The 23,826-nt window shown below is 41.6% G+C and overlaps 3 protein-coding genes across 3 annotated transcripts in view; 1 reads left to right on the top strand and 2 right to left on the bottom strand.

The window, feature by feature from the left end:
- The window catches only part of LOC132216086 (zinc finger protein 883-like), a 681,654-nt gene that overhangs the window by 347,617 nt on the left and 310,211 nt on the right, over nt 1–23,826 (top strand). The window lies entirely within an intron of this gene.
- Nucleotides 1–23,826, bottom strand: part of LOC132216080 (zinc finger protein 345-like) — a 325,901-nt gene that overhangs the window by 74,258 nt on the left and 227,817 nt on the right. The window lies entirely within an intron of this gene.
- Nucleotides 11,704–14,641, bottom strand: LOC132216096 (oocyte zinc finger protein XlCOF6-like). Its single transcript, XM_059665179.1, has one exon. It carries the CDS (start codon nt 14,449–14,451, stop codon nt 12,502–12,504), a length of 1,950 nt encoding a protein of 649 aa, XP_059521162.1. The 5' UTR covers nt 14,452–14,641; the 3' UTR covers nt 11,704–12,501.

Genomic DNA, 23,826 nt, shown 5'->3' with positions numbered 1-23,826 from the left:
ATTGAGGCGGGAGAATGGCAGGTTTGCACCTTGTTTATACATTAGACTCTAAGGAGAAGACGTAAGGGGGTTATATGAAATTCACTGGTGATAATATAGGGGAGACAGTTAAGGAGGGAAATATCTGGGATTGGATAAAAAGTAAAAAAACAATAGACACAAACTTCTTTTTACATGTTACAGAATAGTTAACACTTCATATTTAACACAATAACAATAATAATTGGGGCTCTGTGGTCTGCTGTGTTGGGAGATTGTGCCCTTAAGATTCTGTAAAACGGAAATTTCCCTGAAAATCCAAAGGTATGTTATCCCAGATGCAAAAACACAATAGCCAGGCTTAATAAGGTACAAATAGACCTCCGCAAAACAAAACAAAATAAAACAAAAAACAAGGCTAGGACATAACTACCCCTGTGGCTTACTTTTGTTTTGAAAGTTTTAACTTCAAACCATCTTATATGGTTACTTTTGGCCTCTGAATTCCTAAGATTGGCCATGGCATGCCAGGATCCCTGAGCTTACTATGTTTAGTATGTGCCATCATTTTTGTCCAAACTGGGGAGTCAGAACTGGTTGGTTTAGCCCTAACCAGTTTGGCTTAGTGGATAGAGCAGTGGCCTGCAGACTGTAGGGTCCCAGGTTCAATTCCAGGCAAGGGCATGTACCTTGGTTGTGGGTATATCTCCAGTAGGGGGTGTGCAGGAGCAGCTTATTGGTGTTTCTAACTCTATCCCTCTCCCTTCCTCTCTGTAAGAAATCAATAAAGTGAAAAAAATAAAATTAAAAAAGAACTTGTCGGTTGAGGAGAAAATTCAGCGAGTGCTTTATTTCCTGGCGGACCCATTGTTCACATACTCCTGGACAGAATGCCTCCATATTGCTGGTGTCCCTTTATTTGGACTCCTAGACGTACTTAAGGTTCAGGCCAATAAAGCCTCAGGATCTAAATGTTGTGGAGGTATTTGTAAGGAAAAGAAAAAGGTCTTTCTTTTCCTTTATGTGGTCTTTCACAATTAATGAGAAACACCTGCTAATTCAGTGGTTGTCAACCTTGGCTGCACATTGGAATCACCTGGGAATCTTTTTAAAATGCTGATTTCTGGGCCTCATCATTAGTAACAAACGGAATTTCCAGAGGATGAGGCCCAGAAACCAGGTTTTTATAAAGATTCCCAGGTAATGCAATGTGCAGCCAAGGTTGAGAACCACTGTGCTAACTAAACCCCAAGTGTTTTGACTCATCTAATTCAACAACAATGGAGTTCATACCGCTGAACAAGACTAGTTAATTTCAAGGCTACATTCTTGCTACCCTTCCTCCCTGGTCACACCTCAGAGATAATTCCCACCTATGAGTTTCTAGTTAGTAGTAAGTTTCCTTCCCTCTGCCCCTTCAAACAAGCCTCTTTTGAACTCTTCATAACTTTTTCTCTAGTCATATTGTACAGGCTTGTGAAAAGTACTGATCCCTATACATCTGCCAGACTGTCTGCATGAAAGCAAACAAACTAACTTATAGAGACAGCCCCTCATATCTACTGTACTTCAGGGCATTCCAAGGTCCCTCCATTCCTTGTCCCTTAACACAGACACTGCTGAAAAGCAGAAGCCACCCATCTCCCTCCCCTGTACTGACTAGCAATGTTTGGCCCTTTCTTCATTTGGAAAGTGAAATAAAGTTCCTCTCTTCATGTCTTCTTTTAGGTCTGAATTCTTTCACAGCCTGCATCACTGGCCACATCTGAACAATATGCCCTTATTCTGAGGAGTTAAGTGGGACAAAATGAGGAAAATGACATTGTAGAAGCAAAATAATGTTTCCTTCTATGGTTGGCCTAGTAATTAAATTATATAATAGAGACTAACAGGGGGAAAACAACCAAACTGTTATTAACATGTATAACTCCATATAAAAGGAAACAACTCAGAAAAATCAGAGTAACTGGCCAAAATGGCAAAGACCATTACACGAAAAACTACTTAGCCTACAGTCAAAAAACGTTGTGTGTGCAGAGTCAGTCAGGGTAGATTGTCAGGTAAAGCACAATAAGGACCACAGTCAGGGCTGAATGTGCTGTGCACTGTGGTGAGGGGTTGTATTCAGAAGGACTCTGTTCCAAATCAAAGACCCATAGTACAGACACAGGAGACTGGGAAGGAGGATGGGGTCCAGAACATGATCCTGGCTGGAGGGAAAACATGGTGAGAGCCATTGTCCCATTCAGACCATAGGGATATAGAGGACGGAATCAAATGGCCAGTAGGTCCTATGCCTGGATAAGAGGTGAGCACCTGTCCAATGAGACCAGGATCGTGTAGAACTCCAGTGTCACTTTGGAATATTAGGTCCTGGAATTCATGTTCACTCCTGCAGGGTGAATGTCAGTGCCACATAGGACCATCATTTGAAGGTCAAACTGAGGCAAGAAATTCATCACAGTGGATGGGATCACAGCAGGACACTCAAAATGTGGGTGAAGGTGCAGAGACCCAGCACAAATTACTGAGGTCTCCTGAGGGTCAAACTCTGTGCTGGGATCAAAGGGGAGGCAGCTACATGGCAGCTCACTCTGAAAGAAGATTCCCTTGGAGAAACCACTGCAGCTGAGAAATGATGGCATTACCTTGAACACAGGGAGGCCAGGGGAATTGCTCTGAGATGTACAGGGAATGGGAGGAAACACATAACTGCAACATTGGAAACAGGAGCTGCAGCTGAGCCACCCTGGTCCTCAGACTGTACCTGCTCCACTGAGGGCTGCACATCAGAGGTAGAGACTGTGTCTGACACTGCAGAAAATAATGGGTTAAAATCCAGCCCCTTGAATCTGACACTTGTCTGTGGTGTAAACTTGGGGAGCTGACTTCATTTCTCAGGTACTGAATTTTTTCAGCAATTTGATAGGAGTTTTCTACTGACCCAGGTTGTTGTGAGCATTAAAAAAGAAAATGCTCAAAAATCTAACCGTGCAATCCTGGCAACAAGTACTCAGCTTGGTACTTTTATTGATCTTGGAAGGACAGAGTAAGCGCCATCAATCATCTGCATGTCACATTCAGCCACCTGAGACTCAGGAAGCTCTAGTGAGTCTGCTGGACATTCCTAGGTGGGGCCACCACAATGAGACCTGAGTGCCCACAGCACCCGCCTCCCTGCAGTAGAGTCAGTGGCTTCTTATAGGTCTTATTTCTTACTAAAATGCACCCAAAGACAAATGTCCTTGTGGGCATAGGGGAGTGAGAAGTGCCTGGCCTGGGAAGATCTCTGTAGGGAGATGCTGGAGTTCAAAGTAGATAGAGAAAAATCAATGCTGAGAGAGAATCATTGATCAGCTACCTCCTGCATATCCCACACTCCAGATTTAGGAGGGGCTCAGGTATCCTCCTTGACTGTGAATGGAACCGTGATATTCTGGTTCATATGTTTAAAATAGAGGCCTGGTGCATGAAATTCATACACTCAGGAGGGGATCCCTCAGTCGGACCTGTGCCCTCTCGCAGTCCAGGAGCCTGTGGGAGATGTCCAACTGACAAAGGTAAATAACATTTATATCCATATAAAGAATTATACAGAAATGTTTGTACCAGCTTTATTAGAAATAACCAAATATTTATTAAAATGGACATGATGGTGATATATTCAAAGATAAGAGTATCTACCAGAGCCCTGGCCGATTTGGCTATGGATGGAGCATAGGCCTACAGAGCAAAGCATCCCAGGCTCAATTCCAGTCAAAGGCACAAACCTTGGTTGAAGACTCCTTCCCAACTGGGTCACAGCTGATGCAGGAGGCAACCAATCGATGTGTTTCCTTCCCATTAATGTTTCTCTGTCTTTCCCTCTCTCCTTCACTTTCCAAAAAAAAAAAAAAAAAAAAAAAAAAAATCACTAAAAAATTATCCTTGGGTGAGGATTAGCAACAACAAAAAAAATCTATCAAAAAAAAGATTGAGTTACTAATATATCTTTATTAAATCTCCAAGAATTTATGAAATATAAATTAAAGCAGAAAAATACTTAGAAAAAGCAAAGTTCTCTCTTAAAATGGAATGGAAAATCATGGTTACCAGGTAAGCTGTGAAGAACAAGGACAGATTTAATGAGGTCGTGAAGCAACTACACAGTCACAGATATGCTAAGTATTATGAGTATAAGGATGGTTTGTTTCATGCTCATGTCAAGATTTATGAAACACTATACTTAACACATGTAATTTACTTATTACAGCTATTAAAAAATGGTTCAATGAAGCAGGGGGTCCCTCAGGAGACCAGGTTCAGTGACGCATGTCGGTGAAGATGCAGAGACTCAGCCCAAATTACCGAGGTCTCCTGAGGTTCAAACTCTGTACTGGGATCAAAGGAGAGGAAGATAGCCCTAACTGGTTTGGCTCAATGGATAGTGTCGGCCTTCAAACTGAAGGATCCCAAGTTCGATTCTAGTCAAGGGCATGTACCTTGGTTGAGGGCAAATCCCCAGTACGGGGTGTTCAGGCGGGAGCTGACCGATGTTTCTCTCTCATTGATGTTTCTAACTCTCAATCCCTCTCTGTAAAAAATCAATAGAATACATATATTTTAATAATGGGTGGGGGAGGAAGATAAATTGCAGGTTACTCTGAAAGAAGGTTGCCCTAGAGCAGCAAGTCTCAACCTGTAGATCGCAACCCCTTTTGGGGTTGAACGACTCTTTCACAGGGGTCGTTCAAAAATATATCCTGCCTATCAGATATTTACATTATGTTTCATAACACTAGCAAAATTAGTTATGAAGTAGCAATAAAAATTTTATGGTTGGTGGTCACAACATGAGGAACTATATTCAGGGGTTGCGGCATTAGGAAGGTTGAGAACCACTGCCCTAGAGAAACCACTGCAGTGAAAAATAATGGCATTTCCCCCAAACACAGGGAGCCAAAGGAAGTGCTCTGAGATGTAAAGGGAATGGGAGGAGACACATAACTGCAACCATGGAAACAGGAGCTACGATGAGCTACCCTGCTCCTCATACTGTACCTGCTCCAGTGAGGGCTGCACATCAGTGGTAGAGACTGTGTCTGACCTGGAGGAAACAATGGGTTAAAATCCAGCTCTTGTCTGTGGTGTAAACTTGGAGAGCTGACATCATTTCTCAGATACTGAATATGTTGAGGAAGTTGATATGAGTTTCTACTTGTCCAGGTTGTTGTGAGAATTAAAAGAGAAAATGCTCAAAAATCAAACCCTGCAATCCTGGCAACAAGTAGTCACCTTGTTACTTTTGTTGATCTGGGAAGGCCAGAGTAAGTGCCATCAATCTTCTGCATGTCACATTCAGCCTACGGAGATTCAGGGAGCGCTAGTGAGGCTGCTGGAGATTCCCAGGTGGGGCCCACCACAGTGAGACCTGAGTGCCCACAGCACCTGCCTCCCGGGAGCAGTTAGTGGCTTCTTTAGGTCCCATTTCTTACTAAAATGCACCCAAAGACAAGGTGCTTGTGGGCATCAGGGCAGTGAGTAGTGCCTGGCCTGGGGAGGTGTCTGCAGGAAGAGGCTGGAGTTGTAAGGAGGCGGAGACTGAGAAAAATCAATGCTGAGAGAGAATCATTGATCAGCTGCCTCCTCCATGCCCCACACTGGGGAAGAAGCCAGTGCATAGCCACCCTCCCTGACTGTGAATGGAACCATGACCTCCTCATTCATGGGTCCATATGGAACCACTGAGCCATGACAGCTGTGTTCTCAACAATCATGTTCCTATCTCTCACTCTCTTCCCCTTGTTCTATGAAATCAATGAAAAAATTTTTTAAAATCAATTAAAATATTTTTTTAAAAAATATTAACACATATTATTCTAATACAAAAAAAGCACTTAAGACTTTGAGAAAAGACTCACTATAAATTCTTACAAAAAATACAATCAAACAACAGTGAGGTAGAAACACAAATTTACAGAATATCTTTAAACTACAGGCCTGGTCCATGACATTCCAGCACACACAGGGGGCATCCCACAGCCTGGGTTGTGCCCTTTTGCACCCTGAAGCCCTGGGAAGATGTCCAACTGACAAAGGTAAATAACACTTATATCCATATAAAGAATTATACAAAAATGTTTGTACCAGTTTTATTAGAAATAACCAAGTATTTATTAAAATGGACACACGATGGTGATATATTCAAAGTTAAGAATATCTACCAAAGCCCTAGTCGGTTTGACTCTGGATAGAGCCGAGGCCTGCAGACCAAAAGGTCCCAGATTCGATTCCAGTCAAAGGCAAGTACCTTGGTACAAGACTACTTCCAAGCTCAGGCCCTGGTCAAGGCACATGAAGAAGGCAACCAATCGATGTGTTTCTCTCACATCGCTGTTTCTCTCTACTTTCCCTCTCTTTTCCACTCTCTAAAAAAAAAAAAATCAATGGAGTAATGTCCTCGGGTGAGGATTAACAACAACAAAAAGAATATTTATCAAAAAAATAAAAAGATGATTTACTAATATATCTTTAATAAATGTCCAAGAATTTATGAAATATAAAGCAGGAACATACTTAGAAGAAAGGAAGATAACTATTAAAATGGAATTTAAATCCCTGGTTACTAGGAAAGTGGTGAAGAACAGGGACAGATTAAAGGAGGTCATAAAGCAAATACACAGTCATAAATATGATCAATATAGTGAGTAGAACTTGTAGCTCGGTGCACAAAGTTCATGCACATTAAAAGGGAATTAATTGTCCTAACCCGTTGGGCTCAGTGGATGTAGCATCAGCCAGCGGACCCAAGGGTACCAGGTTAGACTCCGATCAAGGGCATGTACCTTGGTTGCGGGTACATCCCCTGTGGGGAGTGTGCAGGAGGCAGCTGATCGATATTTCTCTCTAATCAATGTTCCTAACTCTCTATCCCTCTCCCTTCTTCTCTTTAAATAATCAATAAAATATATTTTTTAAAAATGGGAATTAATTAGCAAACTGGTCACCTGTTGATTCTGTGAGTAAAGGGGCTATGTCCTGCCTCCTGTTAGGGTCTGGTGTGCAGGAGAATGGGGTTCCTGGCTGGCAGGCCAGTTTACAGAAAGCTATCCAACAGCAGATTCTGTGAGAAATGGGGCTCTCTCCTTTCTACTGTCAGGATCCAGTTTGAAGGTCGGTCATGCCCCCTGTTAAGCCAGGCCCAGAGTTCTCCCATGCCATGGCCTTCACCTCAACAACCCAGGACTGACTGCTGCTGGGCACTCCTGATGCTCTGAGGGTGGGTTCTTCCCTCAGGCCACAGGGTAAACAGGTGGGGAGGGTGCATCCCTTGGGAAAATGACCAGGATTCAGTGGGTCCATGCTCTGAGGGTGGGTTCCTGACTCAAACCCCGCTCTCACTGGAAATAGCTGCAGGAAACAGCTCTGGGGAAGGTGCAGCCATTGCCAAGAAACCCATGCAAGACAAACTTCCTTTGCCTTGGTTGAGTTTCTGGCTTGATGTTATACCCAAAAAGCTCCGGGAAACAACTCAGGGATGGCGCAGCCCTTGGCAGAGCAACCCAGGATTCAGTGGATCCACGCTCTGAGGGCAGGTTCCTGCCTCAAACCCTGCCCTCACCAGAAAAAGCTCTCGGTAACAGTTCAGGGGGAGGGCGTTGCTGTTGCCAAGACAACCACTGCAGGACTGACTTCCTTCCGCTTGGTCGGGATTCTGATGGTCGTGATAAACACCACCCATGGTTTTTATATAAGTAGATGATGGTTTCAGTTTCATGCACAAGTCAAGATTTATAAAACAGTATATTTAACACACATAATTTACTCATAACAGCTGTTCTACAATGGCTCAATATAAAAGAAATGTACATTCACCTATTTTTTAACAACAGGTTTTTCAACTCTATATTCAATCGTCATTCTTATGCACTCTGGGCAAGTCTCATGTCATTGACAGTAAATGTAACAAACAACGAAGTACTTTCACCCAAACCAGTGGTCGGCAAACTCATTAGTCAAAAGAGCCAAATATCAACAGTACTTCTTCAAAATGGACTTGCCCAGGCTGAAAACCGACTTCAGCGCATGCGCCACGAAGTTTCAATCACACTGTACGTGCATGCCCGCACATGGTATTTTGAGGGAGAGCCACAATCAAGGGGCCAAAGAGCCGCATGTGGCTCACGAGCTGCAGTTTTCCAACCATGAACCCAAACCAACAAGAATGCTGGCTGGGTCACAAAAGCCACATCCCTGGATTCAAGGCACCCTTTGTTTTCTTCTTAGTTTTGCTGCCAGAGCACCAATGGCTCTGATGGGAATATCTGAGAAGCTACAGGAAGACACAAAACATCTTGATTACAATCAAGGACAATGACAGCTCCACAGAAGATAAACATACCAAGATGTCCCTCAGAACTGTGTACACACGGCTCCTGTAGTCTTTCAATCAAAAAAATTTCTTGCTGCAGGTTTAGATGAAGACCATTCCATCTAATGGGCTGTGGTCTGGTCCAACAGGAATTAGGTCAGTGTTTCTGCAGTGAAACGGTTTTCACTCACTGCAATGGCCCTGAAACCATTGCCCATCACCCATGCAATAGTAGGCATTATGGCACATGGCCCTCTGCAAGACCTGGACAGGAGGTTCCCTTCAAATGTCTTAGCATTCCTTGAAAACAAGAAAAACATTCAAGCTGCTAGAAAACATATTTGAGGTTGTCACAGCTACACGCTCTTTGGAGTGATCTCTGTGTCTCAATACATCCAGCTTCACATAATGACTAAAGAGACTACAGTGTTTCCTGGGAAATTATGGGCAGCAATGTATTTGGCAAAAACTGCTGAGCTAATTTCTGCACCATAGTCTTCCCCCAAGGGCAAAAATGTTTGAGACCTCAGATAAGTTTTTCATGTCATCATGCTTGGAGAACCCCTATCTCCTTAGAAACTAACCCATAGAGTCAATGGAATACCCAACATTAACGAAGTCTTACGGAAAAACCTTCATTATTTTGCAAAGAAGGTGCCGTGAGACTAGCAGTTCTTTCATTGGTTACTTAGGCACTCAATAAATTCATCAATGGCATCTAGGGAGAGCTTATCCCTGAAAATGGCAGGTCCTCTACAAGATTATGTTTACTGGGGCCAACAGTAACCAGTCCTGCGTGGCAACTCATGACAGACACAAGTAACACTGAGGACCCAGATATTCCTAATTTTCTTCAACAAATTAGACAAGAGAGTTAGCTTCCCTGGGCCCATGAGGATGGTGATTGAGGCCATCTGTAGGGGTCTTTATAAGTGGTTCAGTTGAAATAACTTCAGCAACATAAATATGCAATGACATAGACCTGGCAAGACAGCTCGGTATGTTAAACAGTCCAGCATTGATACATATGGTTACAACATACAAACAAGAAAACAGCACAGCAAAAATAGTTGCGGGTACGTTACATAATGTAGGTGATTAAATATATGAGATAAAATTCAGAGCAATAAGACTTCACATATTTTCTTTTTTGTTTAATGTATTTTTTATTGATTAAGATATTACATGTGTCCTTATCCCCACGTTACCCCCTACCCCTGCCACCCGCTCATGCCCTCACTCCCCCCATTGTCTGTGTCCATTAGTGAGGCCTATATGCTTGCATATAAGTCGGCTGGTTGATCTTTCCCCATTCCCCCACCCTCCCCTACCTTCCCTCAAAGGCCAGGCAGTCCAATCAATGCCTCTCCATCTCTGGATCAGTCCTTGTTCATCAGTTTATGTTGTTCATTATATTCCACAAATGAGTAAGATCATGTGGTATTTATCCGCTCTCCAGTTCCATCCATGTTGTGGCAAATGGTAAGAGTTCCTTTTCCTTCTTCCTCTTCTTAAAGAATACCTTTCAGCATTGCATATAATGCTTGTTTGGTGGTGATGAACTCCTTTACCTTTTCCTTATCTGTGAGGCTCTTTATCTGACCTTCAAATCTGAATGATAGCTTTGCTGGATAAAGTAATCTTGGTTGTAGGTTCTTGCTATTCATCACTTTGAATATTTCTTCTGGCCTGCATGGTTTCTGTTGAGAAATCAGCTGACAGTCATATGGGTACTCCCTTGTAGGTAACTGAGTTTCTTTCTCTTGCTGCTTTTAAGATTCTCTCTTTGTCTTTTGCTCTTGGCATTTTAATTATGATGTATCTTGGTGTGGTCCTCTTTGGGTTCCTTTTGTTTAGGGTTCTCTGCGCTTCCTGGACTTTTAAGTCTATTTCTTTCACCGGGTAGGGGAAGTTTTCTGTCATTATTTCTTCAAATAGGTTTTCAATATCTTGCCCTCTCTCTTCTTCTGGTACCCTTATAATTCTGATGTTGGTACGCTTGAAGCTGTCTCAGAGGCTCCTTACACTATCTTCATATTTTTTGAATCTTTTTTCTTTTTCGGTTGGGTATTTTTTGTTTCTTTGTATTTCAAATCTTTGACTTGATTCTTGGGATCCTCTTGTCTGCTGTTGGATCTCTGTATATTATTCATTATTTCAGTCAATGTGTGCTTAATTTCTACTTGGTCTTTTTTCATATCCTCCAGGGTCTCACTAAATTTATCGGCGGTTTCCATAAAATTCTTGATAAACCTTATAAACGTGGTTTTGAATTCTATATCCAGTTGTTTGCTTTCCTCCATTTCTGTCATTTGTGACCTGTTTCTTTGTCTCCACATTTTTTATGCTTCCCTGTGTTGGTAGAGTGGTTTTGTGTGCTAAGTGTCCTGTAGGGCCCAATGGCTCAGCCTCCCCAGTTACCTGACGTGGACACTATTGGCGCACCCCCTTGTGGGCTTTGTGCACAGTCTTGTAGTTATGCCTTGATTGTTGTAGGATCACTGGGAGGAATTGACCCCCAGGCCAATTGGCAGTGAGAATTAGCTGTGTCCGCAGTGGGAGAACTTCTGTGCTGAAGACACCCTTCTGGGGCAAGACTTGCTTCAGTGGGGCTTTGGTGCTCACTGAGACTGCGCCCTGAGTGTATCCCTTATGGATCTGAGGAGTTGTAATCCGGATGGTCCCCCTCTGACAACTGGGTACACTGGCTCTTGGATCTAAGGAGGTGCTAATATAGCCTCTGCCTGAGGTTACCCACCAGGAGCTATGAAGAGAACTGCAGATTCCCCTTCCTTTTTTGGAGTTTGGAGGTGCCCTGATGAGGCCCAGCTGTGAAGCAATGCAAGCTGCTGTGGGGCCTTGGGCCTTCTCTTAGAAGTTCTGGGTCTGTCTGGCCCAGCTGCAATTTGTTAGGTAATTTTCGGCTTGCAAAGGGCCAGGGCATTCATATACAAAAGCCTCTACCGCAGCCTGGGTGGTACGGGGTCTCAGAGAATCAAAGGGCGGAACAAGCAGCTATGGCTGGTCCTCAGCCCTGCCCTAAGGGGCCTTGCGCATCTCAATGTCCCAGTAATTTAATTGCTGCAAGCACCTCTGAGGGAAAGCCGCCCTCAAGTTCCGAGTTCTGCCCGCTACCAGACAGTCCAATTTCTCCCCGTATGAGTCCTGGGTCCCCAGAGACTTCCCAGAACTGGAGTTCAGAGCAGTAGGGAGCTTGTGACTCCCTCCCGATTCAAAAAGACAGCCGTGTCCTCAGGTACCAGCCCGTTTCCGCACATGCTCGAGCCTCTGTACCTTTGCATTTTATCGCCACAGATCCTGACCCTCAGTGTGCTTTTCTCTTTCCTTCTAGTTGTAGAATTTCCACTCAGCCTTCCTGTAGTTCTGGATGATGTCCGTTTTGTCTTTTTGTTGTATTTTTGAAGTTGTTGTAGGGGGCAGCAATTTTGGTGTTTACTTATGCCGCCATCTTAGTTTCTCCAACATATTTTCTTATAGAACTGTTAAGTCCTAACAATTCACACTGTTAGAATTTAACAAATAACAATTTCTTAATTGTTAAGAAACTACATTTTCAACACATTTAAGAAATTTTTCACATTCGGACTCTTTTGTGCAAAGCAAATTTACAAATTAGGCAGAGATATCTCACGTTAATCACACTCATTATGACTTTCTCGTGTATGAAATCTCTGATGGCAATGAAGGTGAGAGTTAGTTGTAAAAGACTGCCCACATTCACTGCATTTATAAGCATTTTCTCCTGTATGAACTGTCTGATGATGATGAAGGTTGGTGCTACTGGTATAAAATTTCCCAGTTATTGCATTTATAAGGCTTTTCGCCTGTAAGAACTTAGATGATATTGGAGACCATTGCGACCTGCAAAAGATTTCCCACATTCACTGTATTGATAAGACTTTTTTCCTGTGCGAACACTGATGATGATGAAGGTCAACGCTCCAGGTAAAAGATTTCCCACATTCACTGCATTTATAAAGCTTTTCTCCAGTGTGAACTCTCTGATGACTATGAAGGTGGGCCTTAGTGGTAAAAAATTTCCCACATTCAGAGCATTTATAAGGCTTTTCTCCTGTATGAACTCTGTGATGACGATAAAGCATACTGCTGGTGATAAAATACTTTCCACATTCATTGCATTTAAAAGGATTTCATCCAGTATGAATTTTCTGATGACGATAAAGTATACTGCTGGTGATAAAAGACTTTGCACATTCACTGCATTTAAAAGGCTTTTCTTCTGTATGAACTCTCTGATGAGTACGAAGGTAGGACTTACCAGTAAAAGATTTGCCACATTCACTGCAATTATAAGGCTTTTCTCCTGTGTGAACTCTCTGGTGATATTGTAGTGTAGCCCTAGCAGTAAAAGATTTCCCACATTCACTGCATTTATAAGGTTTTTCTCCAGTGTGAACTCTCTGATGACTGTGAATGTGGGCCTTATCGGTAAAAGATTTCCCACATTCAGTGCATTCATAAGGCTTTTCTCCTGTATGAACTCTCTGATGACGATAAAGTATGCTGCTGGTGATAAAAGACTTTCCACATTCACTGCATTTAAAAGGCTTTTCTCCTGTATGAACTCTCTGATGACGATAAAGTATACTGCTGGTGATAAAAGATTTTCCACATTCACTGCATTTAAAAGGCTTTTCTCCTGTATGAACTCTCCGATGAGTATGAAGGTAGGACTTACGGGTAAAAGATTTCCCACATTCACTGCATTTATGAGACTTTTCTCCCGTGTGAACTCTCTGGTGATATTGTAGTGTAGCCCTAGCAATAAAACATTTTCCACAGTCACTGCATTTATGAGGCTTTTCTCCAGTGTGAACTCTCCGATGACATTGGAGACCCTTGATATCTGTAAAAGTTTTTCCACATTCACTACATTGATAAGGCTTTTCCCCTTTGTGAATTCTCTGATGATACTGGAGACCAATGCTACGTGTAAAAGACTTTCCACATTCACAGCATTTATAAGGCTTTTCTCCCGTATGAACTCTCTGATGACTATGAAGGTGAGAGTTAGTTTTAAAAGATTTTCCACATTCACTGCACTGATAAGACCTTTCTCGAGTGTGAACTCTCTGATGACAATGAAGTTCCGATTTAGTGATAAAAGACTTCCCACATTCACTGCAATGATAAGGTCTCTCTCCAGTGTGCAGTCTCTGATGACGACAAAGTTTAGTACTACTGGTGTAAGCTTTCCCACAGTCAATACATTTATAAGGCTTTTCTCCAGTGTGAACTCTCTGATGATATTGGAGACCCGTGGTACTTGTAAAAGTTTTTCCACATTCACTGCATTGATAAGGCTTTTCACCAGTGTGAACTCTCTGATGTCTACGAAGTTTGGCGTTAGTGGTAAAAGTTTTCCCACATTCAGTGCATTGATAAGGCTTTGCTTCTGTGTGAACTCTCTGATGATTATGAAAGTGAGAGTTAGTTGCAAAAGATTTTTCACATTCAGAGTACACAAAACATCGCTTTCCAACATCGACACCCTTTTCCTGAAAAAATATCTGGGTGCAACTAATGTCTTTCTTATATTCTTTCCCAGTGTAACAATTTTGTCTCCTTTGAAACTTCATCCCAGGAGCTGAAATAGCATTTGGACTGTCCCTGGTCTGAGGGGCGTTTAGTAGGCGATGTCCTGATTCGGTAGGGACACCCAGCCCAACTTTCCGGCAGGTGAAACGCTTCTGGGACACATTGAAATTACAGCTGTTTGCAAGTGAGATTCTGTCCACACTTCTAATGACAGATTTCTTTCTCACATGCTGCTGGTGAAATTTTACAGTGAAATAAAACCGTGTTGCACATGCCCCACACTTCAACAGTATCTGTCCGTGTTGTGTTCCCTGCAGCTCCATCACGTGGAAAATGTTTCCCAAGATTATTCCACAATTCTCACAGGGGTGGCTGTTCTGGGAAGACAAGATTTCCCTGGGATTCTTTGTCTGTGACACTCTAACGGAAATGTTCTCCTCAGTCGGTACCTCTACATTCTCTCCTGCACAGCAGCAACCTGTATAAAAGTAAATACTGGTGAGGTACATGTTGACCTTATGAAAACAGAATATCTTCAACATGAAAGATTAACTGTCCTGACTAGGCATGATTGCATAGAAAGATTTTCAAGATGAGTGAGTTAGACAGTGAGAAAACTTCTGTTGTAAATAACGTGGCCCCAAAAGTCAATCGATGATGGAAATATCACCAAGAGAGGAACAGAGGCATATGAGTAGATACAAAGAAGAGAGGAAGGCTTTACTCATTGTTCTTGCACAAACAGCTTCCTTTAGAACTTTACATTCTGACCATGTGAGTCTGTGTGGAATAATTTCCAGCTGCTCAAAGCCATAAAAATTACTTTTATTAGAACACAGGATATACAACTTCAATATAATAACACGTGAGCTCTCTAAGGTGCTGCAGGTAAGGACCAAGGTTGGCTTGGAGAAAGGAGAGACTTGTGAAAGAGGCAGAGGTGCCAAGTCAAGACAGGTGCAGGTTATCTATGATTTGGGACTCTAAATAGAGATGATCACAATTAGAATTGAATACTTGACAAAGTATCAACAATAAGCACAAAAAAGCATAATTCGTTCAGGAATGAACCACTGTAAGAAAACACTGGGTTTCTCGCTATGAATGTAACAAAGGCCTATTGTGAATTCCTCCCCAATGACCCTTCCCTAAAGAAAGATCGCCTGGGGTCCACTGTGTCATTCATAAAGTCGTGTTTCTTCTCTGATGTGGCATTGCTTGTGATAAATGATGCAAAGAACACGGAGGGTCAATACTGTGGTAGAACAATAAAGGACAAATGAGATAACAGTCAAAAGACCAATGTGAGTGACATCATCAAGATGGCAGGATCTGAGGTATGCGCTTCTTCCCCCATCCCAGTGTAAGTAGAGAGCTATTCATGAACAAAAAACCCATAGGAAAATGGAATAAGAGTACCATGAAGACAGAAAGTATTACAGACACAAATAAAGGAGAACTGTACAGAAAGAATGACTGGAAAGACTGGGTGAACAAATATATTTGAAGATACCTACAGTCAAAAACAAGGGTCAGAGTTACCTCCAGCAGCTACTGTGCTTCTGTTATCATTGACCCTAGTGGCCTGTTCTACAACAAAACCTGGAAATGTTTGTGTTTAAAAACCTCAGAAAGCCTTGGCCAGTATGGCTCAATTGGTTGGAGCATCATCCTGAGTACCAAAGCGTTGAGGATTGAATTCGCACTCAAGGCACATATCAGAATGTGGGTTCCATTTCTAGTTAGCTTGTGTACAGAAGGCAGCGGATTGATGTTTCTCCCACACACTGATGTCTCTCTCTCTCTCTCTCTCTCTCCATCTCTCTCCCTCTATTTCTGAAAGTAATAATAATTATATAAATAACAATTTCAAGGTAGTCAGACCCAAAACCAAAAACAATCTACTGACAAAGTAAAAAAAAAAAAAAAAAAAAAGACAACCTATCAAATTCATGTATAAAAACCAGAAAATACAATTCTAAGAGGAAATTTTATAGGGAAAAATGCCTACATTATAAGAAAAAGATCTCAAAAACCTAACCTTCCTGCTCAGGAATCTATAAACAAAACAAGAAAGTAAACTGAAAGGTTGCAAAGAAATGACATGAGAAATATTTGAACAAGGATCAATTAAAGGGAGATAAGACAAAATCAACAAAATACCTAACAGGTACTTTTCTCAAATACAAAGATTGGTAAACATTGATCTAGACCAAGGGTGGGCAACACCTAGCACATCCTGGCATGCGAAACCCTCTCTTATAATCTTCCATTTACAATTTTTTTCTTAATATCGACTTTTTTACTTTTCAGATAAATTCAGTGCAGGTGCACCTTAGATAAATAATTTTACATAACATATATACATTAAAAACTAAATGTATTTTTCATCATCATGTACTGTGATTTTGTCGCTCGAATGAATTTTATTATTTCTTCAAGATTCTTTACATACGTACATATTAAGAAATATCAAGTAGGAATAACATGTTCTCAAAAATTATGGCTGGCACGTAGGAGAATTTTGATTCAGAGACTTTGCTGGTTTTGGCACGCACTCACAAAAAGGTTGCCCACCCTAATCTAGACTAAAGCAAAAAAGAAAAACAAATAAGTAAAAAAGAAAAACAAACCTCAAATAAATGAAAAAGAAAAAAAATGAAACGAAAGATGTTACACCTGACACTATGAACCCCAAAGCATCATAACAGAGGTTGATGTTACCAAACGAGAATACTGAATTTACAAGCCACAGCTTCCTCTGATCTCTAGGAGGTCCTGGGGTGGAGGGGCAGACGAAGACATATATGAGGAGAAACTGGACTGACTGGCATCGGGGAAGGAACTAAGGGGTGGCTTTCTCCCAGACAGAGTTGCTCGCAGAGGTCATTATACCCACGTTGGGACATCCCAGGTCGCAAGTCTGATTGACAACCATTTCAGTTTTTCCTTAGTATTCCTTCAGACCTCACTTTATCCCATTAAAAGCCCACCCAAGGTCTGTCTGAAGAACACCAGCTGTGTGTGAAGCCTCCCCCCATCTGCCAGAGGAGCCACCACAACTGTGAACAGCACCCACCAGAGGAGCTGCTACCAACTGAGGAGCAGTTGTTACCACAACTGCCCAAGGAGCAACCGCAGCCCAAGGAGCCACTGCCATCCAAGGAGCAGCCACCGAACTACTGAACATCTAGATATGGCGGTACGATCAAACATGGGTAGACAAAGAAACCCTCAAAGGAAAGGAAAGTAGGACTCACCAGAAAAGCAGCTAAGTGATATAGAGGCATGCAACATGACAGAAAAAGAATTCAGATTAAGGGTCCTAGAGTGCAAAAACCAGATGGAGGAAAAAATCAACAACTTATGCAAGAAGCAAGAAGAAACAGATGAAAAAAATCAATAAATTATGTAAGAACCAAGAAGAAATGAGGAGTAATATAGCTGCAATTAAAAACACCATTGAAAGTTTCAAAAGTCGACTAGGAGAAGCGGAGGACCAAATTAGTGAATTAGAAGACAGGGAAACAATACACACCCAAACTGAACATTAATTGGAGAAAAAAATTAAAAGACAGAAGGAGAGCCTAAGGGAGCTATGGGACAACATGAAACAAAACATACGAATAATAGGGGTGCAAGAACAACAGAAAGAGGAACAAGGGTTAGAAAACCTATTGGAAGAAATAATACCAGAAAACTTCTCTGAAGTGGGGAAGGGAAAGTCACACAAGCACAGAGAGTCCCAAACAAGATGAACCCGAAAAGACCCAAACCAACACACATCATAATTACCATGGTAAATGTTCAGGACAAAGAAGGAATTTTAAAGGCTTCAAGAGAGAGACGGAAAGTTACATTCAAGGGATCTCCCATTAGATTATCAAATGATTTCTCAACAGAAACACATCAGGCCAGAAAAGAACGCACAGAAACTTACAAAGTGATGCAAAGCAAAGGACTGAATCCAAGAATACTCTATCCAGCAAGGCTATCATTCAAAATTGAGGGGGAAATAAGAAGCTTCACAGACAAAAAAAAGGCTAAGGGAGTTTATCACCACCAAGCCAGCAATGCAAGAAATGCTAAAGGGACTGGTGTAAAAAGAAGAAATAAAAAGCTCAGAAAGAAAACAGCCAAACCAAAAAAGAAATGGCTACAAACGAGTACCTTTCAATAATAACTTTAAATGTAAACGGACTAAATGCTCCAACCAAAGGACATCGAATGGCTGAATGGATGAAAAAACATGACCCATACACTTGCTGTCTACAAGAGACCCACCTCAGATGAAGGGACTCACACAGACTGAAAGTGAAGGGATGGAAAAATGTCTTTCAGGCAAATGGAAATGAAAAAAAAGCTGGGGTAGCAATACTTATATCGGACAAAATAGACCTCAAAGTGAAGGCCATAACAAGAGATAAGGAAGGCGACTTCATAATACTAAAGGGATCAATACAACAAGAAGATATAACCCTGGTAAACATATATGCACCCAATGCAGGAGCACCCAAATACATAAAAAAACTCCTGGAAGATATCAAAGGAGAGATCAACAACAATGCAATCATAGTAGGGGATTTTAATACACCACTGACATCACTGGATAAATCCTCTAGACAAACCTCGACAAAGAAACAGCAATCCTAAATGACTGACTAGATCAGATGGACTTAATTGACATCTTCAGAACACTTCACCCCAAAGCCACAGAATATATATTCTTCTCAAGGGATTGTGAGACATATTCAAAAATAGACCACGTATTGGGTCACAAACAAAGTCTCCCCAAATTCAAGATTGAAATCATACCAAGCATCTTCTCAGACCACGATAGCATAATATTAGAAATAAACTGCCATAACAGTTTTGGCTCAGTGGATAGAGCGTCAGCCTGCAGACTCAAGGGTCCCAAGTTCGATTCCGGTCAAGGGCATGTAACTTGGTTGCAGGCACATCCCCAGTAGGGAGTGTGCAGGAGACAGCTGATTGATGTTTCTCTCTCATTGATGTTTCTAACTCTCTATCCCTCTCCTTTCCTCTCAGTAAAAAATCAATAAAATACATTTAAAAAATGAATAAATAAAAATAAAAAAGAAATAAACTACAATAAAAACAACCCAAAATACTCAAACACTTGGAAGCTGAATAGCATCTTATTAAATATTGATTGGGTTACCAATGAGATCAAAGAAGAAATTAAAAACATCCTGGAAACTAATGACAATGAAAACACAACAATCCAAAACCTATGGGACACAATGAAAGCAATCCTGAGAGGGAAGTTTATAGCTCTATCTCAAAAAATACGAAAAAATGACAGTAAATCATCTAATTCTACAATTCAAAGAATTAGAAAGAGAGCAACAAGAAAAGCCCAGAGTGAGCAGAAGGAAGGAGATAATAAAGATTAGAGCAGAAATAAATGAAATAGAGGCCAAAAAAAAAAAAAAATACAGAAAATCAATGAAAGCAAGAGCTGGTTCTTTGAAAGGATAAACAAGTTTGATGAACCTCTAGCCAGGCTCACCAAGAAGCAAAGATAGAGGAACCAAATAAACAAAAAAAGAAACGATAGAGGTGAAATAACAACAGACCCCACAGAAATACAAATGATTGTTAAACAATACTATGGACAACTCTACTTCAACAAATTAGATAACCTGGAGGAAATGGACACATTTCTAGAAAAATACAACATTCCAAAACTCAATCAGGAAGAATATACAAATCTCAATAGGCCAATCACAATGGAATAAATTGAAGCAGTCATCAAAAAGCTCACAGCAGCCCTAACCGGTTTGGCTCGGTGGATAGAGCATCGGCCTGCAGACTCAAGGGTCCCAGGTTCGATTCCAGTCAAGGGCATGTACCTTGGTTGCGGGCACATCCCCAGTGGGTAGTGTGCAGGAGGCAGCTGATCGATGTTTCTCTCTCATCGATTTTTCAAAATCCAAGAGGAACACTTCCAAGCTCATTCTATGAAGCCAGCATCACCCTCATACCAAAACCAGATAAAGACAACACAATGAAAGAGAATTACAGGCCAATATCCCTCATGAACATAGATGCCAAAATCCTCAACAAAATCTTAGCAAATCGGATCCAGCAGTACATCAGAAAGATCATACACCATGACCAAGTAAGATTTATCCCAGGGATACAAGGATGGTACAATATCCAAAAATCAATAAACGTGATACATCACATAAACAAATTGAAAGAAAGAAAAAAAACAGTCATATCAATTGATGCAGAAAAAGCATTTGACAAAATTCAACATCCATTTTTTTTTAAAATATATTTTATTGAGTTTTTACAGAGAGGAAAGGAGAGAGATAGAGAGTTAGAAACATCGATGAGAGAGAAACATCAACCAGCTGCCTCCTGCACACCCCCCACTGGGGATGTGCCCGCAACCAAGGTACATGCCCTTGACCGGAATCGAACCTGGGACCTTTCAGTCCGCAGGCCGACGCTCTATCCACTGAGCCAAACCGGTTTCGGCCAACATCCATTTTTGATAAAAACTCTCAGCAAGGTGGGAATACAAGGATCATAGCTCAACATAATAAAAGCCATATATGGCAAACCCACATCCAACATCATATTCAATGGACAAAAACTAAGACCATTTCCCCTAAGAACAGGAACAAGACAGGGATGCCCACTCTCACCACTCCTGTTCAACATAGTACTGGAAGTATTAGCCATTGTAATTAGACAAGAAGAAGAAATAAAAGGAATCCAAATTGGAAAAGAAGAAGTAAAACTGTCCTTATTCCCAGATGACATGATATTGTACATAAAAAACCCTAAAGACTCCATCAAAAAACTATCAGACTTAATAAATGAATTCGGCAATTTAGTAGGATACAAAATCACCGCTAAGATATCTTTTGGCATTTCTAAACACCAATAGTGAACTTACAGAAACAAAGAATAAAAAAGCAATCACATTTACCATCACACCAAAAAAACTAAGATACCTAGGAATAAACCTAACTAAATAGGTAAAAGACCTCTACTCAGAAAACTACAGTACGTTGAAAAAAGAGATAGAGGAAGAAACCAAGATGGCGGCATAGGTAAACACCAGAGATTGCTGCCTCGCACAACCACTTCAAAAATACAACTAAAGATGGAATGGCCGAAACCAGTTTGGCTCAGTGGCTAGAGCGTCGGCCTGCGGACTGAAGGGTCCCAGGTTCGATTCTGGTCGGGGGCATGTACCTGGGTTGCGGGCACATCCCCAGGGGGTGTGCAGGAGGCAGCTGATTGATGTTTCTCTCTCATCGATGTTTCTAACTCTCTATCTCCCTCCCTTCCTCTCTGTAAGAAATCAATAAAATTTAAAAAAATAAATAAAAGGCGGAACAGACATCACCCAGAACCACAGGAAGGCTGGCTGAGTCGAAATTCCACAACTAGAAGGAAAGAGAAAAGCATACCGAGACTCAGAGGAAGAGAGTGTGGAAATGAAATACTAAGGTGCAGAGGTGCATGCGGAGCGGGCTGGCAGCTGAGGGCAAGGTTCTCTGTTTCAATCAGGAGGGAGTCTTAGGCTCTGAGCTCCAGTTCCGGGCGAGTCTCTAGGGACCCAGACTCAAACGGGAGAAGTGGGACTGTCTGGGATCATTCGGAACGTGAGGGCAGCATTCTCTCCAAGGTTTGCAGCGGTTGCTGGGACACTGAGAGGCAGAGCCTCTGGGGATGGGACTGAGAGCAGCCATAACTGCTCATTCGGCCCGCCCTGTTGATCCCCTGGCACCCACCCCACCCAAGCCTTGCACAGAGGCATTTGCAGGATAGCCTCAGGCAAAGGCTTGATTAGCACCTCCCTAGAGGACAGAAGTTCTCCCACTGCAGACACAGCTGATTCTCACAGCCAGTTGGCCTGGAGGTCAAATCCCTCCCAGTGTTACCTACAACAGTCAAGGCTTAGCTACACAAAGACTGCGCACAAGACCACAAGGGCGTGCACTAAGAGTGTCTACCTCAGGTAATTGGGACACTGAGCATAGAAAGCCACTCTATCGACACACTGAAGCATAAAAAATGCCTAGACAAACAAACAGGACAGAAATGACAGAACTGGAGCAAAGCAAGCTGCTGGATATAGAATTCAAAACCAAACTTTTGAGGTCTTTCAAGAGTCTTCTAGAGACTGCTGATAAACTTAATGAGATCTATAAGAAATCTAATGAGACCCTCAATGTTGTGATAAAGGACCAACTAGAAATTAAGCATAGCCCTAACCGGTTTGGCTCAGTGGATAGAGCGTCGGCCTGCAGACTGAAGGGTCCCGGGTTCAATTCCGATAAAGGGCATGTACATTGGTTGTGTGCACATCCCCCAGAGGGGGTGTGCAAGAGGCATCTGATCGATGTTTCTCTCTCATTGATATTTCTAACTCTCTATCCCTCTCCCTTCCTCTCTGTAAAAAATCAATAAAATATATTAAAAAAAAAAAGAAATTAAGCATACACTGACTGAAATAAAGAATATTATACAGACTCCAAACAGCAGACCAGAGGATCGCAAGAATAAAGTCAAAGATTTGGAATGCGAAGAAGCAAAAAGGACCCAACCGGAAAAGCAAAATGAAAAAAGAATCCGAACATACGAAGATAGTGTAAGGAGCCTCTGGGACAGCTTCAAGCGTACCAACATTAGAATTATAAGGGTGCCAGAAGATTAGAGAGAGCAAGATATTGAAAACCTATTTGAAGAAATAATGACAGAAAACTTCCCCTACCTGGTGAAAGAAATAGACTTACAAGTCCAGGAAGCGCAGAGAACCCCAAACAAAAGGAATCCAAAGAGGACCACACCAAGGCATATCATCATTAAAATGCCAAGAGCAAAAGACAAAGAGAGAATCTTAAAAGCAGCAAGAGAAAGAAACTCAGTTACCTACAAGGAAGTATCCATACGACTGTCAGCTGATTTCTCAACAGAAACTTTGCAGGCCAGAAGGGAGTGGCAAGAAATATTCAAGGTGATGAATGCCAAGAACCTACAACCTAGATTACTTTACCCAGCAAAGCTATCATTCAGAATTGAAGGTCAGATAAAGAGCTTCACAGATAAGGAAAAGCTAAAGGAGTTCATCACCACCAAACCAGTATTATATGAAATGCTGAAAGCTATCCTTTAAGAAGAGGAAGAAGAAGAAAAAGGTAAAGATACAAATTATGAACAACAAATACGCATCTATCAACAAGTGAATCTAAGAATCAAGTGAATAAATAATCTGATGAACAGAATGAACTGGTGAATATAATAGAATCAGGGACATAGAAAGGGAATGGACTGACTATTCTTGGGGGGGGGGGGGGAAGGAGTGTGGGAGATGCGGGAAGAGAATGGACAAAAATCGTGCACCTATGGATGAGGACAGTGGGTGGGGAGTGACGGCGGAGGGTGGGGTGGGAACTGGGAGGAGGGGAGTTATGGGGGGAAAAAAGAGGAACAAATGTAATAATCTGAACAATAAAGATTTAATTTAAAAAAAAGAGAGATAGAGGAAGACATAAACAGATGGAAGAACATACCGTGTTCATGGATTGGTAGAACCAACATCATTAAAATGTCCATACTACCCAAAGCAATCTATAAATTCAATGCACTTCCCATTAAAATACCAACAGCATATTTCACAGACATAGAACGAATTCTCCAAAAATTCATCTGGAATAAAAAAAGATCCCGAATACCTGCAGCCATCCTGAGAAAGAGGAACAAAGTAGGTTGGATCTCAATACCTGATATCAAGCTGTATTACAAAGCCATTGCTCTCAAAACTGCCTGATACTGGCACAAAAACAGACATATAGATAAATGGAATAGAAAAGAGAATCCAGAAATCAACCTGAACCAATATGCTCAATTAATATTTGAAAAAGGAGGTA

The sequence above is a fragment of the Myotis daubentonii genome, chromosome 15, assembly GCF_963259705.1.
Source record: "Myotis daubentonii chromosome 15, mMyoDau2.1, whole genome shotgun sequence".
NCBI classification, from domain to species: Eukaryota; Metazoa; Chordata; class Mammalia; order Chiroptera; family Vespertilionidae; genus Myotis; species Myotis daubentonii.
This window is presented reverse-complemented; position numbering and strand designations above follow the sequence as displayed.

What these genes read in the sequence shown, in the direction of transcription:
- LOC132216096 (XM_059665179.1), bottom strand. Translation starts at nt 14,451, where the DNA reads ATGTTGAAGATATTCTGTTTTCATAAGGTCAACATGTACCTCACCAGT.